This window comes from Aulostomus chinensis, chromosome 12, assembly GCF_037954235.1.
Source record: "Aulostomus chinensis isolate RoL2024-O1b breed Wild chromosome 12, RoL_Achi_v1.0, whole genome shotgun sequence".
Classification (NCBI taxonomy): domain Eukaryota; kingdom Metazoa; phylum Chordata; class Actinopteri; order Syngnathiformes; family Aulostomidae; genus Aulostomus; species Aulostomus chinensis.
Genome location: NC_141331.1, coordinates 23106813 through 23125790, shown reverse-complemented (window position 1 = coordinate 23125790; position 18978 = coordinate 23106813). Strand labels below are relative to the sequence as shown.

At 38.4% G+C, this 18978-nt stretch overlaps 1 protein-coding gene across 3 annotated transcripts in view; it reads right to left on the bottom strand.

Annotated features, from left to right (window-relative positions):
• Positions 1-18978, bottom strand: part of itprid2 (ITPR interacting domain containing 2) — a 68497-nt gene that overhangs the window by 33712 nt on the left and 15807 nt on the right. The window contains exons 4-10 of one of the 3 annotated variants that reach the window (XM_086220822.1): positions 15944-15986; positions 13425-13474; positions 13005-13058; positions 4689-4728; positions 4503-4598; positions 674-733; positions 426-573 (exon numbers count right to left, since the gene is read on the bottom strand). In XM_086220822.1, coding sequence (XP_086076948.1) covers positions 426-573; positions 674-733; positions 4503-4598; positions 4689-4728; positions 13005-13058; positions 13425-13474; positions 15944-15986 — 491 coding nt within the window. Of the gene's footprint in view, positions 1-425; positions 574-673; positions 734-4502; positions 4599-4688; positions 4729-13004; positions 13059-13424; positions 13475-14806; positions 15028-15943; positions 15987-18978 lie in introns of those variants that run through there. The other 2 variants (XM_086220824.1, XM_086220823.1) reach the window with 2 other exon arrangements.

Genomic DNA, 18978 nt, shown 5'->3' with positions numbered 1-18978 from the left:
CTTAGACATTCAAAGTGATGTGGAACCAGAACCAAGTGCCTTGGAGGGGATATGTACTTTCAGAGTACTCTCTAATTGAAATTTCACATACATTTTTTGAATAAATATTGTGATTCCTGAAAGTAGCATCAGTAGGCCATATTGTGAGTATCAATTACATTTGGATTCAATTGTTCAACCACAATTCTTACAATTTTAAAATTGTAAGAAAAAATAAAATTACTGATAAAAAAAACTCCTTTGTTGAAGGAATAAGAAGGTTATCATGGTTGTAGTCAGTAAACAAAACTTATCTGAATCTGGATAAGTTAATTGGACTGGATTGTCCTGCAGGGATGTGCTGCGATGTATACTGTCGCTGCAACAAACCACATATACTTTCAGTTGGAAGTGTCTTTCAGTGCATCAAAATCCATTGCCAATACCTTGATGTCAATGCCTCGCGCAGAAGATGAGCTGTTGAAGAATCTGGAGGGAATTTTTGAGGATAGGTCAGGTTCATCTCGTCCAAAACCAAGATTTAGAAGTACTTCCTCTGGATCTTCCTCGTACAAGTCCAGCAACTCCGACACGCTGTTGACAAATACACAGGCAGTATATCAGTCAGAAAGTCAGCCAGTCGGTCGGTCGGTTAGCTAGTAAGTTTGTCCGCTGGTTAGTTAGTCTGTCTAACCGCAGGGTAAGGAGGATCTCATCAGGGTGCTCCTCAGACTGCTCCAACATCTCTGAAACACTATGAAGACACAGACATCCAGTTAATATTTCTTACACACATGCTTGCCCTGAGGGGGTTAGTTTGAAACTCAGGCAGTTAGTTCATTATTTGGAGAGTGATGTAGCTTGTATGTTTTCACCACCACAGCTTCTCAACATCACCACAGAGAGGAGGTGAACTGCAATTCTTTTGTGTTATTTGGCCTTTAGTGGTTGAAATATATTTGTAGAGATTAAGGTAATCTTGGCTGAAAATTGTGCAGTTTTGATTTGACCCAGAAAGTCCACAGAATCCTCGAAGGACCGAGATTGACTACAACCAAGTTTGCATTCAGCACATCCTATGATTTGCTGCTGTTAAAACAATTCACTAGCATTTGTCAGAGTCTTAAGAGACCGCTGCAACCTGCCAGGCAAGGTTAGTGAGCTATGCTGCTAGTACAGTATGTTCACTGTCACGTGGCACACTGCTAACTGAGTTGTAACAATGCTGTCTGTCTTAAAGACAAGGCTGCCTGAATATCTTAGAACAGCTTTTTCAATCTTACAGCTGTCATAACATTAGAAAGTAACTTAGACTGGAGACATAACATATTCTGGAGGAACATTGTCTTGCTTTAAGGCTTCATCCCTTTTTTTCCAAATAATTTTTGGTACAAACATTTGAACTTGTTCATCGCTTGTAAGTAAGCAAAAATACTGTTATCTTACTCAACAATTATTTTTTTAAAACCTGTATTTAACTTTAATACATTTGTTCGAGGATGCACAGTGGTGCAGTGGTTAGCACTGTCGCCTAACAGCAAGACATGCAATTGGGGACGAGGCTGATTGATTCTCTAAATTGACCGTAGGTGTGACTGTGAGTGTGAATGGTTGTCTGTCTCTATGTGTTGGCCCTGTGATGTACTGGCAATCTGTCCAGGGTGAACCCTGCCTCTCACCCATAGATGCTGGAATAGGCTCCACCCCCCATGACTTTTAACAGGAATAAATGGAAGAAAATGGATGGATGGACATTTGTTTTAACTTGTAGACTAAAAAGTATTGTTTCATTCTATCAATAATAATATTCACTCAAGCCACCACGACAAGGGCATTCAAATTCAAGTACAGACATTCAATATCGGAATGACAGAATTGTGTTTTTTCAAAAATAAAGTGAAAGTGAGATGAAGCAAGAAGTCAGGTAAATCTATACATAAAAACATATACACACATATACATATATATATAGATAGATAGATAGATAGATAGATACATACATACATAGATACATACATACATATATATGTGTGTGTGTAAAAATACACATAGATACATACATACATATATATGTGTGTGTAAAAATACACACATATACAAACATACACACATATGCACATACATATATACATACATACACACATATATGTGTGTGTATATATATACATATATATATATACATATATATACATATATACATATATATACACATATATATACGTATATATATACATATATACATATATATACACATATATATATATACACATATACATATATACATATACACATATATATACATATATACATATACACATATACACATATACATATATATATACTTTTTAATTTGCTTATCTTTTGTTTTTAACCTGTAGAACATTGAGATCTCTGGTGAAAAGGGCAATACAAATAAAATTATTTACAAATTACAAATTATTATTATTATTATATACATATATGTATACACATATATGCATATACAGTATATACATACATACTGTGTATATGTACATATACATACACATATGCATATTCATGTATATATTATTGATATTCTAAAGGTTTATAAGCATAGTCAATCACATTGATGTTTCAGAAATGTAAGCTGCAAAGTTTCTAAAATTCTCTGACATCTTCAGCCACTGTCACACACTGCCTTGCAGGTCACAGAATTCCATCAAGTATATTCAGTGTTCCTACTTTTGCACCAACATTGAAGGATTAAATATACGTTTAAAGAAATACTCAACTTTTTTGCCAATGCATATCATTATTTTAGTGCCAGACAAGTTTACACATACCCTTCATTCTTCTCTGTGTGCATTTAAGAGCTCCAGACCCACACACAAGTAAACGTGCAGTGGAAGGCTCAGGATTTGCTCTTGCAGTTGGCAGCAAATAGCTGTTGTTGTTTTTTTCTCATAGCATTTCTTTTGATGTCTCATTATGGGATAATCTCATTCGCAATCAGGTGTCAGGTGAGGGTCTGGTGCTCCATGCAGATAGGAGAAGTAGCGAACTGCTTTTCTGGCAATGACAATAATAGACTACACGCTTATTTCCAAAGAAGTCTGTTCTATAATGGTGCTAAAAGGCTCCTTGAACCTTTGATTTTAGTTTTACATTTGAATAAATCTCTGTATGCATACTGTGCAGTGTTCTGTTGGCTTTTCTCCATGGATTGAGTGGTTTTTAATGCAGCAGCCTGAAAAAGCCTTCCAGTTGTCACACTGAATGCAGCCAAGGATGTCCATCCATTATTCCCCATGCAGCACATACTACATGCTAAATGCCACTCACCTCCAACCCTTGACTGACTGACCCAAACACACAACTACCTCAACACATGGCTCTGCCCACCCACCTCCAAAAAATTAGCTTTCAAAAACTCTCAATTTCTTCAGTGGTTTCAACAATGGAGATATCAAAAACAAATCAGCTGATGCACTTTAGAGGGTGCAGATGTATCATTGATGAGCTCGTGAAGGGATTAGGTGGTGACACTGTGAGATGTTAATAGTATTCAAATCAGTACATCATCCAAATTAATGGCTAAAAAAGGTGTATTTTTTACACTTTGGATCATTTTTGTTCAGTTATCAAACTGATTGGAGCTTATAAATGTCCATTAATTTCCTTATTTAACACTACCTTTTGTCCCGTCGTAAAGGCAAGATTGAAATGGCCTTTGTCCTTTTCATTTGTTAACTTTATGTTTTTCCAGAAATGTAAGACTACCTATCAAATCAGACTGCAAAATTATTTAAAGGTAATCATACAAACTAAAAAAGTATATACACTAATCCAGGGGTGTCAAACTGGTCCAGTAAGGGCCGGTGTGGCTGCAGGTTTTCATTCCACCTGAGCAAAAGCAACACCTGATTCTACTTAAATCAACTAAGCTGTGTCCACACAGCTCATTTGTTGGATCAGGTGTTGCTTTTGCTCGGTTGGAATGAAAACCTGCAGCCACACCGGCCCTTACTGGACCAGTTTGACACCCCTGCACTAATCCCTAAAATACCCAACTCTTTGTTAACAACAGATATTCTTAAGCACCTCTTTAAGTTGTTTTTATTTAAAAAAAATTGTGAACAACCTTCATATTGTACAGAACTTGAAAAATGTCAGTGCTCTCTTGTAATTGAAACTTTACAATTATTTAATTTTAAGGATTTTTAAGGAACTGATTAGGTTCAAAAGATTTTAAAATGTCAAAAAATTGAACATTACAACAAATATCTGCTAAAAATGAGAACTTGGTGAAATTTGATTGTGGTTTTTACTTTTTAATACTGTGACTCATCATATTCATCTTGAGAAAACAGCTCCACATACCTGTTTATATTCCCTCATAAACATGTTCTTCTTCCTATCACCAAAGGACTGACACTGACGTAAACACGTTAGCTGTTGCTGGCTGCATTGCTTGGTTTGAGGTTATTAACAGCCCACTGTGTCTCCACCTCCCCTGCCTCTTTCTACTTGAACATCCTTGAGTCTGACAGAGGTAAACTGACCTGGACACAGTGCTACTCTTCCCAGATCCAGTGGAGTTCATACTTCTTCCTCTTTCTTTATACTGACTCCTCTTCTGATCCGCCACAAGACCAAAACTTCATAGATGAACAAACAAAATATCAACTTAAAAAACTGAGTTTCCAGCAAACTGGAAATTTATAGGTGAACTCAGAAAAATGACTCACCAGGAAACAGCTTTCTTGTTGCCGGGTTGAAGATGGTTGGCTGCAGATAGACAGGTGAACAGTGAAAACAGAACACGTCCTTAATTATTGATCATCTACTAATCAGAGGCAGAAGGTAGACTATCTATATTTCTGTAAAAAAAAAAAAAAATTAGAAGAAATAAATAAACTCAGAGCTCAAGCTGACCAAGATTCTGACCAAGATTAGCTATGTAGGTTTTATTTTTTTATTTAATTCAATTCAGTCCAACACTGTCCATGTTGGACAGCTTTGGGGATTAAGGGAGGTTATTGTGACCAACCAAATCATTATCATGTGAAGTAGTTAACACAAGCCAGGTTTCCAAAATGCTAATTACTGTGCATTTCATCCACTGCTGTTGTATTAATCTTACAGAAGTTGGTTCATTGATAAGCAGTGGGTGATGGTAATTCTCTAGTCACCGGCAATTGGAACACTACAGAAAAGTATGCAAAAAGAGGTGCTTTAGCTATCTTTTCTTTTGTTTCAGCTTCTTCAACCATCCTCACATAGTCTTCCCGTTTTCTCAAAGTTTTGTGTATGGGAATAACTGGAAAAAAGGCAGACAGCCAAAAAAACTTCCTATTCTCTCACAAAAGAAACAAATCATTTTACTGAGACGAACGTTCACCATGTTCATCTGAACTTAATTAGAAAACGTCTTTCAAAAATACATGCAGGTGTAAATGTATTATGATTATTAAATCCAATTTTGCCATTTCAATAAATCTTTTTAATACAAATCTTCAAAATATGTATAAAAAATGTAGATGGGATCACAGCTATACAAGCTGTGCTCGTGACCTGTTAAAATGAAATTTTCATAAAATACAGTGAAAAACTTCATAGTACTTGGAGCATTAAAAACTTCTTGTAAATTCTTGTTATTAGCCTCACTTTCTATCATTTTCCTTTTTGGAAAGGGTAGTGAGACTGTAACTATAACATTTACAATAAGCTTACTGTAGTTTTAGTCTCATGAACTGAACTCTTAACTGTTGGTGCACTGAGTTTCTATTTAGCACCACAATGAGAGTGAAACAGGTTTCATTCTTCCAAGAGACATGAATTTCATCACCAAATGGAAGTATGAGTGTTTTTTCTTTTTTCAGCTGAGTATAACCTGTTGAGACTCGTTTCTTTTCCATTGTCTGCCTCAGTGTCTGTCTCTTTCATTTTTCATTTTAATTCCTTTGAATCCTCAGTATCTTCCTCTCAGACGGCTACACTAAAGGAACCATACTTGATGACGATTGACTAATACACTTATTTTCATCCATGTTATTCATACTGAAGCCTGTAATGACCTTCCAACGTATTCACACATCATCTCTTATAAACCCTTACCATCCTGTCCTGATAATGTTGAACTACATGATGATGATTGACTAATTCACTTATTTACATCCATGTTATTCATACTCAAGCCTTTAATTAACTTCCAACATATACACACTTCATCTCTTTGAAACCCTTACCATCCTGTCCTGATAATGTTGAACATCATTCATACAGTCAATTAGAATGTGTTCATACATGACAATTTCAAAGCATTCTAAACCACAGAGGACATCAGCTACTTCAGTCAGGACAAAACAAAATAAGATATTGACTGTTACAGAAAGTAAAACCACTCAACCAAAGAGGCACACCACACCAAAATCTAAAAGCAGTGCTGTTTCTATTCATCACAATGGCATGTCCCCATAGACACATCACAGTATTTCATTTATTTGTTGTTATTTGTGGTGTGTTCAAATAAAAAGCCATCTCTACAATTGGGAAGGAGTTTTAGTGTATACCAAATCCTGCACATGAATCATTTTAGTTTTTATTGGACATGAAATTAAAGGTTATCATTCGCAGTTTTGCCACAATGCTAAAGGTCAGAGCCGTTGCTCAGGAGACTGCAAATTGGCCACTCATCAAGTGAGTTACTCCTGGTGGACAGTGAGTGACGTGTAGTATCACATTTGACTATGAAAGGAACAGATGTCCCAGTAATTTATTGATAATAATAATAATAATCATAATAGTAATAATAATAATAATAACAACAAACATAATAGGGTCTTCGCATGAAGTACCTTCAGGCTCAGGCCCTAATAATAATAATAATAATAATGATCCTAGGAGCTAAGCTGTCTGGGGCTTTTATGCCCCTGGTAGGGTCACCCAAGACAGGTCTCAGGGAAGGGAAGGGACCAGAAAAAGAGTAACTCAAAAGTCCCCAATGAGGACACACAACTTAGGTCCAACTTTTCCCTTGCCCACACGCGGGTCAACAGGGCCCCCTCGGAGCCAGGCCTGGGGGCGGGGCTGGGTGGCGAGTGCTCGTTGGCTGGGCCTGCACCCAAAGGGCCCAGCCAGGCACAGTCTGAAGACGCAACGTGGGTCCCCCCTCCAGTGGGCTCACCACCGACAAGAGAATAAAGAATGGGTATTTAACAGGAAGCCAGTGCAGTTGCTGTAGGACAGTAGATGTGAATGACAGAGGGAGTTCTAGTAATGATTTTGCTGGGGAGTTTTGTGAATGGAATTATCAGTTAACAAAGGATATATTCCCATTGTCAGGTACTTTTTGCCTTCTACACTTAAAAGAATGTGTAGGTCATGGGTCAGCAACCCGTGGCTCCAGAGCTGCTTGTGGCTCTTTCATCCCTCTGCTGCAGCTCCCTGTGGCTTTGTTAAGTAAATAATGAGTATTTGATTTAAATGTATTTTACCTTAATTAGTCAGTTTTTTAATGTAATTCTGAATTTGAAGGTCCTACAATTCTACAATTTCATTTAGCAGACGCTTTTGTCCAAAGCGACGTACAACACAAGCAAGAATTCAGACTTAAGGAAGAAACCCATAGTAAGCGCAAAAGTGCTTCAGTTGTGATTTGGTCAGGTTATGGTGATGTTGTAGCATTAAAATAAAACACATTCAGTTTCTTGTCTTACAAAATACTCCATGCAATTGCAGATGTGCGACACCTGCCAGCATGCAATTTATTGAACTTTTTGATCTCCGGTAGCCCAACCATGGACAAATCCATGAATAGAGTTTCTGAAGAAACATGTCTGTTGTATGCATGAATAAAATTTAGTTTTCTCCGTAGCAGTCCATTGATTACATAATGGTAAAAAAGGATATATGCAGTGTTATCTTCATTTTAGATGTCAAAAGGGTTTTGTGGCTGTTCTCTTTTTCTATGGTAATCAGGTCCAAATTTCTCTTAGAGTGTTTAAGGTTGTCGTCCCCTGGTATAGCTCAAAATTTTTTCAATTCGCTCTGCTTGTTCGATACGCTACGTAACACAAACTGAGGCGAGTCTATTGACAGTCCTCCAGGCATATATGACAGAACACCAGAGAAAAAACAAACATACTGTTTGAAAATAGTTAAAACTGATCTTGTTGTATCAGACCCAACATGAGGCTGTAGAAAAACTTGAATTTCTTTCCCTGAAAATTTATATTGATCTATCAAATAAAAATCTTTATGATCTTATATCAATATATAATAAAACAGTGATTCTCAACTTGTGGTACACCTACCTCAAGTGATACTGGGAGGAATCACAGTAATATTTTTGATAATGAAATTGTCATCTAAAAATAAAGAACACTATCAAGACAGTAAATTCTTTTGAATGAAATGGACAATCTGAATTGCAATTCACAATAAGTTTTGTCTTTCACGTAATATCACTGTTAGACCACTATGTGGTCACATTCATGTTGTGCACCCGCAGCCGCAACACAATGTACCTGCTCCTGTTAATGCTAGCAACACACAATGCAAGATAGTGAAGAAATTGGAATCAAACTATTTCCAATTTGGAATCAGTTGAACCAAGGAAGAGTTAAGGCTCTAGTGTGTGGTATGTGGTAAAGTTCTCAGACAAACTGCTGGATTTTAATCTGAGATAGCACAAAGCAATGAAGCAGTCCAGGTGCATGATTCAACCATGTGCTACACACCAGTCGCTCAACAGCAGGTAACCTATGCCGCTGATTTCACATATTTCTCCATCAAGCTGGATAAGACCACCAATATATTATATTATATATATATATATATATATATATATATATATATATATATATATATATATATATATATATATATATATAATATACACACACACACACACACACACACACACACACACACACACACACACACACATACACCAGTGCAAAAAGTGTAGTTTTTCTTTGACCGTGGAGCAGAGTGAAGTAGAAACTACAGTTACTGTCAACCTTTATGTGTCCATCATTCTTTACTCTCTGCTCTCAGTAGATCAAAAATAGCAGGCCCAGCGAGTGCCATGGGAGGAGAGAGTGAAAACGTTTTTGAAGTTGAAGAGCTTCATTCCTAATGGGTGGGAGCATTTGTTGTCCCCATATTAAGAAATGACAAAGAAGATAAGTTGATGGACAGGCAACAAACTACATGCAGAAACTGGCCAACTGCAGTGACATACATGACAGGGATTTGGAATAGCAAAATCAAGGGAGATGATATGTCCATCAGGATTGTTTTCAGGTGATGCATTTGATGGACCTTCTTTAGCAAGACTCAGTCTAGCATCATCGGTGTCAGAAATCACACAAACCCTGTAGCTGATCCCTAAGCTCACATCTACATTGCTGTCTACGCTAAATTGAAATGAGGGCCTCTGAGGGCATTCTGCTCTTGTTTTAATTCAAATAACAAAATTGATACTAGTTCCACCAAAGTAAAAAGTCCTACAGACACCTAAGAAAAACTCTGAGAACATTTTTTTGAACAAATTTCTGTGATTACATCCACACAACCTAATCTTTCAAAATGAACTCATTGACATCTCTAACAGTCAGTGTTCAGAGTTCCAACATAAAGTGATTACAAGCTATTTTCACTAAAGAGCACACCACAGCCATTACTTTGGTATTCACAGCAGATCACGCCTGATGGAAACACACATGCACACACACGCGCACACTGACTGACAGTCAGTCAAGCATACATCGTATTTCCACACCTTTGCAACTGTTGACTTTTCCTTCATGAAGAATCAGGCATGAGGAATTAAGATGTGTTCTGTTGATTCTAACAGCTCAAACAGTCATTTGCACTCGTGATGCACTCAGCTTGTAGATCCATTGCTGCACAAATACATGTTGGACTGGATGATTGAAAGTTGTATATCAACAGCTTGACTTAAAAGCACTTTTCAAACTGCCAAAGCCACAGTCCAAAGTCATGTCACTTGTCAAGAAATAGCCAATTAATTTTCAAAGTAATGCCTGCAAGCCAGATTGGAAAGTCAACATGAGTTGACCACTTTACTGATTGAAACATACTACTGTATCCGATGCACTTTAGTGCCACTTACCAGCCACCCCACTGCTGCCTAAAAGCTATCCTGACACTGACACAGCTCAAAAAATTTAAAAGCTCCCTCCTGACCTTCCTTCAGGGTAAAAAGCTCTTTCTCAAGCCCAGCACGCTCAGCAACACTATCATAAAATGGATGTGAAATTTTGATATGGATTTGCAGAATGTACTTGTCATCTCATGTGTTTGCTCATGAACTGTAATGTAAAACTATCCCATTTCCACAATGTCAAAGATAATAATTCTGTCAGATAATGCTGACTTGCTGCAATGCTGCAGTCAAGCCATGTGAGCATACACACGCAGTGGGGTAGAGACTCAATGCAAGATGTTTTGGTTAAGCAATGTTGTCGATGTTGTCTCTGCATTTTGTAGATGACATGGACCTCTTAGCGTCATTGAACCACTACCTCCAGGTCTTGCTGGGGCAGTTCACAGCGGGGTGTGAAGCGTCTGGGATGAGAATTGGCACCTCCAAGTCTGAGGCCATGATCGTCATCCAGAAAAAGGTTGGCATGCCCACTCCAGGTCAGGGGGAGGTATCTCTGGATCTTGTTCACGAGCGAGGGTAGGATGGAGCGGGAGATTGACAGGTGGATTGGGGCAGCATCCACAGTGATGCGGGTGCTAACCCAGTCCACTGTGGTGAAGAAGGGGCTAAGCCAAAAGGCAAAGCTCTTGATTTACCAGTCAATCTATGTTCTAACCCTCACCTAAATGGTGAATGGACTCAATTTTATATAGCGCTTTTCTACCTTAGCGGTACTCAAAGCGCTTTACAGTGTCATCTCATTCACCCATTCACACACACACTCACACACTGATGGTGGAGGCTGCCATGCAAGGCGCCAACCTACTCATCAGGAGCAATTATGGGTTCAGTATCTTGCTCAAGGACACTTTGACATGGTCACCAGGGTCGAGGATCGAACCAGCGACCCTTTGGTTGCTAGACGGCCACTCTCCCCCTGAGCCATGCCGCCCTCACCTATGGTCATGAGCTCTGGGTGATGACCGAAAGGACGAAATTGCAAATATAAGCGGCCAAAATGAAATTGCTATATCGGTTCGCAGCCAAGTGTAAGATGGCAGGGATGAGAGTCAGCACCTTCACATCCAAGTTCAGGGTGGAGTGCCATCTCCTGGTCAGGGATGAGACCCTCTGCATTGGTCTGTCGTAGTGAAGAGAGAGCTGAGCTGAAAGGCAAAGCTCTTAATCTACTGGTCAATCTACATTTCTACCCTCACCTATGGTCATGAGCTTTGGGTAATGACCAAAAGGACAAGATCGCAGGTATAAGCGGCTGAAATGAGTTTCCTCTGGGGGTGGCTGGGCTCTCCCTTAGAGACAGGGTGAGAAGCTCTTCCATCTAGGAGGAGCTTGGAGTAGAACCACTGCTTCTTCACATCAAGAGGAGTCAGATGAGGTGGTTTGGGCATCTGGTGAGGAGGCCTCCTGAATGCCTCCCTCAGGAGGTTTTTCAGGCATGTCCAAACAGGAGGAGGCCATGTGGCCAACCCAGGACGCTCTGGAGGGGTTATTTCACTTGGCTGGCCTGGGAACACCTTGTGATTCCCCCAGAAGAAGTGGTTAAAGTAACTGGGGAAAGGGCAGTCTGGGTTTCCCTGCTGAGGCTGATGCCCTTGTGACCCAGACCAACCAGATAAGTGGAGGATGATGGACGAATGGAAAAACAGCTGATTTAACACACGCATTAATATTTGTGTAACAGAGGCAGGGTTAGGGGGGTCTTGAATCTGGGTCTACGATGTACCAAAAATGGTCATAGTTGGGTTTAAACCAACTCTGATGTCCCTCACACAGTGGGCAACCTAAGCTGTGGGTCCTTCATCTGGCTCACACTCTGTGCATGCCTCCAATGACCTCACAGCAAGTCACCCTACTTCTGAAACTGTATGTAGCAGAGGTAGGGGACCAAAAAGCCAAAAAGCCGGGCTCATCAGCATGGAAGACAAACTGCATAATTAACTTTGGTGACAGGCACAATGTATGTAAAAATGTCAAACTGATTCTGTAGGAAACCCTGAAATGTAGTATTATTATTTTCCAGCAGCAGAAGGAGCGGTAATTACTCATCAAGAGTGTGGATTGTGTTGTGTCCTCAACTCATAAACTCAGCATGGCAGATTTCTGTGTCGGCTGAGCAGTTTTGCTGGTACACAAATTTTAAGAGGATTTGCAACCCAGAGAATTTCAAAAAAGGAGTCAAAACAGCACTGATACTAACTGAGAGTTACGTGAAAAAGTGCGAGAAAAAAGAACAGGAGAACTAAAGGCTATCTTTAGCCACAGCTAACACATCTATGCAAATATCCACCAAAAGAGCAAGATGTGCAGTTTTTCTACAGTTGTGATAGTCTAGATGCAAAATTTCTGGAGGAAAATTTTTCAAAATTCTATAGTGACATTTATACTTGTATATCCACTGATTTGTTGTCTGACACCCCCATTTCACCAGTGATTACAATTCTCTAGTTTTCCTGGTGCTACCAACAGAGTAAGAGATGATCAGATTGAACTGTAGAAAGCAAGAACTGTAGGACGAAATCCCAGGGTCTGGTTCAAAAGAAGACTGGCTACCTTTGGAGGCATTCAGCATATGTTAAGTTAGTCAGACTTGTTATTTACTCAACCCTCTTCATTTCTATGAATAGTATGTACTAGTGTTGAAATAATGCAGCTTCAAAATAAAATAATTCAAATAACTATATGAAGACATTTAAGGAGCAGATATCTAGCTTTGCATCTAACTCTGGATAAGATGGAGAACAAGAGAGTTTACCGAAATAACACACTATTCTATATGTAGGCTATATCAGTTCTATTAAACAATAGCTGAATAGGGGTGGGAAACAATTCTCTAATCTTGTTTGTATTCAAAGTTTTCCTCTTGACTGACCTTCAGCTCCCAGTGAAAGGTCATCTTCAAAGCTGCAAACATTCCTCAGCGCTCCTGTTCTCATAAACAAACACACGCATACAGCAATAAATATATGAAATATTCAGTTACTTAACATACAGTTGGCAAAGGCTGTCACACAAATTTCCCTCAAATAGTGCCAAAAACCTAAGTTGTGATGACTAGTGTTCAAGTCCCCACTAAGTTAGAGACTACTGAGTTGCCACTATAGAGGTGTTGAAAAAGGCAGGGCTTTTCTAAATAAAATGCACATGCTACAAATGTTTTTTTTTTTCTTTATAGTTGTCTTTTTATGGCTGTTTTTATCATCTTAAGTGCTTGGGAGAGATGCATGTCTTAATTTTGTTGTACTTTAACAACAATAAAAGTTTATTCTATTACTCGGGAAATGTTTATTACCTCTGCTGGGAGATGCACTCTGATCGTCTAATGAGGCACCAGGGGGAGTCCTGGACATAACACAGAAAAAGAGAGTTATCTACAAATCCAAATTCACATGAAAATTAAAAAATACCATTCAAAGAGAACATTGTAAGTGTAGTCAAATAGCACACATGTTAGCCTATCGTATGGGGTAAAAGACATTTGTGATATCACTTCATAACACTGTACAAAATCCAATACACAACTGTGTTTTCACAAAACAGGCTGATATAACTGCTACGCCGCACTTGCTTAAAATACCTTCAGCCAGAAATATATAGACTTACTAAACTTCATTAACTCTAAGAAAGGTTATGGCACATCTAGGCAAGGCTAGACTAAGCTACCAAATAAATAAAAAAACTGGCATTGCCATTCATTTAAGGACAACTACAGATTAAGCTGATGAAAATTACTCAATGCTAAACTGTTGTCTATACTAACAAAACAACCCAAGACCAATTGCAGATCAGCTTAACAAATACAACTTCATATCAACCAATTTCTGGTTGTTATAAAACAAATAATTCAGACAGATTGATCATAACAGAACGAATGATCTCCAACGAAATAATAGGTGATACAAACAAACCTTCTAGTTGGTCTAAAGGATACTATACTAAGCTAACTAATACAACATATGAAATTCTCTAATACAACATATGAAAACACCACCCCATACAGCCATCCCATGCAAATCTTAGTCATCAAGGATATACTGTACTATCACAATAAGAGACAACAATGCCATTTACCCAATACTAAACACCTGTATGAATGTGGTTTTATTTGGCCCTAAATAGGATTCAGCAACTGTAAGTAAATGAGGACCCTTTTATCCTGGCTAAAACTAACTACAGTGTGGGGTGAGGCTGATGACAAAGGCCATAACTACCTGTGAAACAAAGGGTAAATGGCATTTTCCAGTGAGGAAAAGGCAAATTGTCCAAGTCAAACTGAGACACAATCTAACACTTGAATCTCTGGTATACTGCTGGGTTACCTCTGTTAAAATAATATGTTCAAATGGGGTCATGTTTACCATGTTCATGTGAAGAACCCATCTGAACATACGCTCTTGTGATAGTCACAACTTTGGAATTGCAAATCTGAAAGCTCCAAGTTCCCATGATGTATACATGAACTCACAAGTTCATTTGAAGGCAACATAAGGCTAACTAACTCAAGCTAACTGCCTGTCAAACAAAGTATCTCAGACTACCTCAATATCAAGCTAAGGCTACAGATGTCAGCCTCATTCTTTAAGCTAAAGCAAGGAAACCAAGCTAACAATGTAGCAGGCTATATACTAACAATGTGAGGCTATATACCTGTCGTGAAGTCTAACCGAGTCTTACCTGCCTGTCAGGCTTACATAAGCCTCCCGCTACTGCCTGTCAGGTGAAGACTATCTCAGTCTAATTACTAAAGTCAGCAACTATAACTAGGCTGGGCTAAATATCCTGGGCTAAATCCTGCTCATTGTATCTACTAGCCCAGGTGTTCTACTGACCAGACTAGTTGTCCCAGGCTAACTACATTAAGCTTGTTGACAGTGAGCTGGCCAGTGAGAGTCTGTCTTCACCCGGACGCAGGAGACACTGAGCTGTTATACAGGCTAATGCTTATCAACGGGACAAACTTCATGGCACCCTTCAACAAACATGCACACATGAACAGTTGTGTAACAATGCGCAGCCGCAGAGTTCACTCATCCTCCCACTTTCCACTGAAGCCATGTTGGCCCCAGGCTTCTAACCTGTGCATGTTGCTATAGCAACCTGTTATTTTTCTGGTTACTGTGGTGACAGAGTACACGTCAGAGGAGACTTGTGAGTGACAGCAGCTAATATTGTGTGCGTGATAACAGTGTTGACTCAGCAGAAGGAACCCCTCCTCTGTTGACTTTCTATTTCTGCTTTTCTTCCGTCTTCTGTCAACTTCTTCCTGCATTTTTTTCACCTTCAATAAGGTCCATAGGTCCTTTCTCCAGGCACTGGTTCTTTTGTATGTGTGTGCCGTGTGTTTTGTGTCTAGGCGTTGACTGTGTGTTGGCTCTATTGTCTACAGTTGATGACAATACTCAAAAACACACAAACACACAAACACACACACACACACACACCTTCACATGCAAAGAAAACACATCAATAAACCAGTAAATTATCAAGGAGAATACTGCCACCAGCTAGACATTCTGAAAAGGCTTTAAAGGGAGTGTGTGTGTATGTGTGTGTAGGGGGGGGGAGGGGGGGTGTTGCTTTACAAATAAAGTTTATGGGACAATTTGTAAAATTTTAAAAATATTTCTCATTTTTTAAAAAATTTTGATATTGATCTGTCTCCAACAATTACATTACTTTCACTTTAATTCTGATTAACATGTAGCTGCCTGCAGATTTTGTGAGCTATATTTAAACAGTGTAAAGTATTTCAAACATCAAAAGGACACACAATAAAAATAGTAATCAAACAGGTGATCATAGATACTGTACCTGCATTCAATCAGCCAGCTGGTAATCTTGTTTGGAACATGCCCTGACACAGAAAGACAGTAACATGTTAAAACAATAGGCAGTAATTGTGACGGTGGTTACAACATGGTTATAGATGCCAGCAAATTGAAATTCCACCACAGCTTGCACCTAAATATCTTTCTGTAAACTGCTTCGCTTGAAAATAATGATTCGATTCTCTTATGTTTCCTACAAGCTGTTTAGAGAACTGCCCATCCAAGTTTCCCAAAATTCAGATGTCTTGTTCTGAGTAACTTAACAGTCTGAACCCTTCATCAATACATATGTGTATGAAACAAATAGTGAAATTTAAAAAGCAGGGATCAGTAAATATTTGGAAAATTTTATGAAGTGAATTACAAATAATCCATTTCCAACTACACAAACATTCTTCAAAATAAGAGAGTGAAAAGAGCCGAGAGCAACACCCACACTGACCAACCAAAGATTGTCTGAATATTTCAGGTGAATAGCCACCAATCCTGATATTAAATTAATCTGAATAAACATGGGGGGGTCAAATAGTGAATTGCATACATTAGAGGGACTGTTGGAAGAAAAATTTTACCATGGTGCTTATTTAAATAAAAATTAAAAAAACAACAACTTAAATTTACAAGCACATAGAGCTTTTTGTGACACAACCAGAAAACAGACAATAAACAGTTTTATAATGTAATTTAGCACTGTAAAACTTTTTGTCTGAAATATCATCATCATGACTACCTCACATTTATTTTCAGGCCTTGGAATGTAATGGAATTAAGTCTACGGGGATTGATATTTAACACAGAAGATTTAAGTCAGAGAGCCACCTCGCCTTGATTGAGGTTTTGTGTTGTCACTTCCTGTTTGTGTTTGTGTTTGATGGTGGGTCATGAGGAGCAGCTAAAGTTTTGTTTGTTTGTTTTTTAAAAAAAAGAGTAATTTAAATTGCCGTTTTTTTTGGCGTGAACACCAAATGCCACCGAAAAGATGCCCAACACTGGAGGAGTTCGAGGGGATATATGACTCTCTTGAGTCTTTAATCGAGGACATGACTGCTGTCAGGGTGCAGAAGAAGCAGCTTCTGGACTTATTAGAGGAGGTAAAACAACTGCGCCTCCAGAATGTGGAGAAGAAACAGTGCATCGTGGAACTGGAGTGGCTTGTGTAGGAGCTGGAGAAATACTCATAAAAAAAATAGAGTCCTTGCCTGACTAAAGGAATAATAAATGCTTGTACAAAGAAAAATAATCACCATAAACTGTTCATTAAGTTGAAAACCAAAGAAGCAGAACAAAGATATAAGACCTATAGAAATAAATTCACAGACATGATTAAAAACTAGCAAAAAGCTATATTCCAAAAAAAATTATAATATCAAAGTAAAAAAATTCAGTAATACAAAAGGAACTTGGGATATACAGAACAACTTAATCAAACAAGGATCTACTAAGGCAACATATTGTGACTATTTCATTGATAACAATGGTGAAAATCACAACATGGACAATACAGTTAACAGTTTTAATAGTTTTATTTGTAAATGTTGGCCTGGAGTTGGCTGCTTAAATTGCAATTACAGTGGAATAATTTTATTGTAATCTGTTATAGACATTTTTGTTCATTGTTCTAGTTTAATGCTGAAAGACAGGAGAAAGCATTTAAAAACTCTTTGCTAAGCTATTGATGAGAAACAGCAGTGGAATTAAATAAGTGTTCTTCTTCCCACTCTCACCTGCATGTCATGTTGCATAAATGAAATACAATGAATCAAAACCAATGGTAACCCTAACCCTAACCCAGATTTGAAAGGTTTAGAGAGAGTTCCCTCCAAAACAAAAATGTCAACCTCATAGTGGCTATGAGTGGCGAGGTAAAAGGCCCCTGATCTCCAAGATCACAATAAATAATTACACCTAAATGCGTACCAATCTCTTCAGCTGATGAAGTAAAGAGACCTAGCCTAAAAATGTCATCACAATAAAATGATTAATGTAATGATTGTTGATCATTATTAAAGAACTATTTTCCATTGGAAAGAAAGAAGGTTGAATTTAACTTTACTTTTACAAACTTCTTTCTTTTTTGACATTCAATTGAACCATTTAATTTATAAATATGTGAATACTCCACCCTGAGCTTTGCAGGCTATCTCGCATCCTCGCAATGAGGAAAGTAGCATTTGAAACTCCTGGGCATCTTCACCTGCAAGAGCAGCCATCCTTGGTTAGGCCTTCCTCCTCACTTTTGATCAACTATTAGAGGGGAGCCTAACATTGCTACATCGACTTATAGAAAACTACAATGTAATCATAAATAATAAAATAAGGATTAGAAAAACTAAATACATTAATAGATCAAAAAATGAAGAGCAGAATAAACACTACACGCAGCCCTTCACAAGTTGAGAGAGGATATAAAACAAATGAGACACTTTTTCTGTATAAAATGGGTCTAAATAGGAGTTACCAGTCAAAACTCCTTCCTCACTGAAAAATACAGTTTATTCATATGCAAATATTTAACTATACCATTTCCAAGGTTAAATCCTGGAAATAAAATTTCCTTCAAGTATACTGCCAGCATTTTCCCTTTTATATTTTATCAACAGATTTTTCCTAATTTCCTCAGTTGTGTGAGCAGTTATTTGGCTGAATGTCATCTCCACTGAGGAGAGGTGTCTTTGTGGAAAATCTGATATCAAGAGCCACAGGAAAACAGGGAAAGAGTAGAAGTCAAGGGCAGGCCAAAATTCAGTGAACTGCCTAGATCCAAATCCAAATCAACTCCTTGCATCAAGTGTTTCCACAACTTCACCAGCACCCTGGCTGTCTTCCTCAGCTCCTTCTACTGCCTGTGGGAGCTGTGGTGTGGTTGACATCCATACAGCTGAAGCAAGAGAGGGTGAAGACTGACAGCACCCATTGCCTAGAACAGTGCTATGGAGATCTTCCATGATGACCTAATATTAAGAAGTATCTGGCAGTAATGCATCCTGCAACTGAGGCATCATAAACAGGCAGATCAAA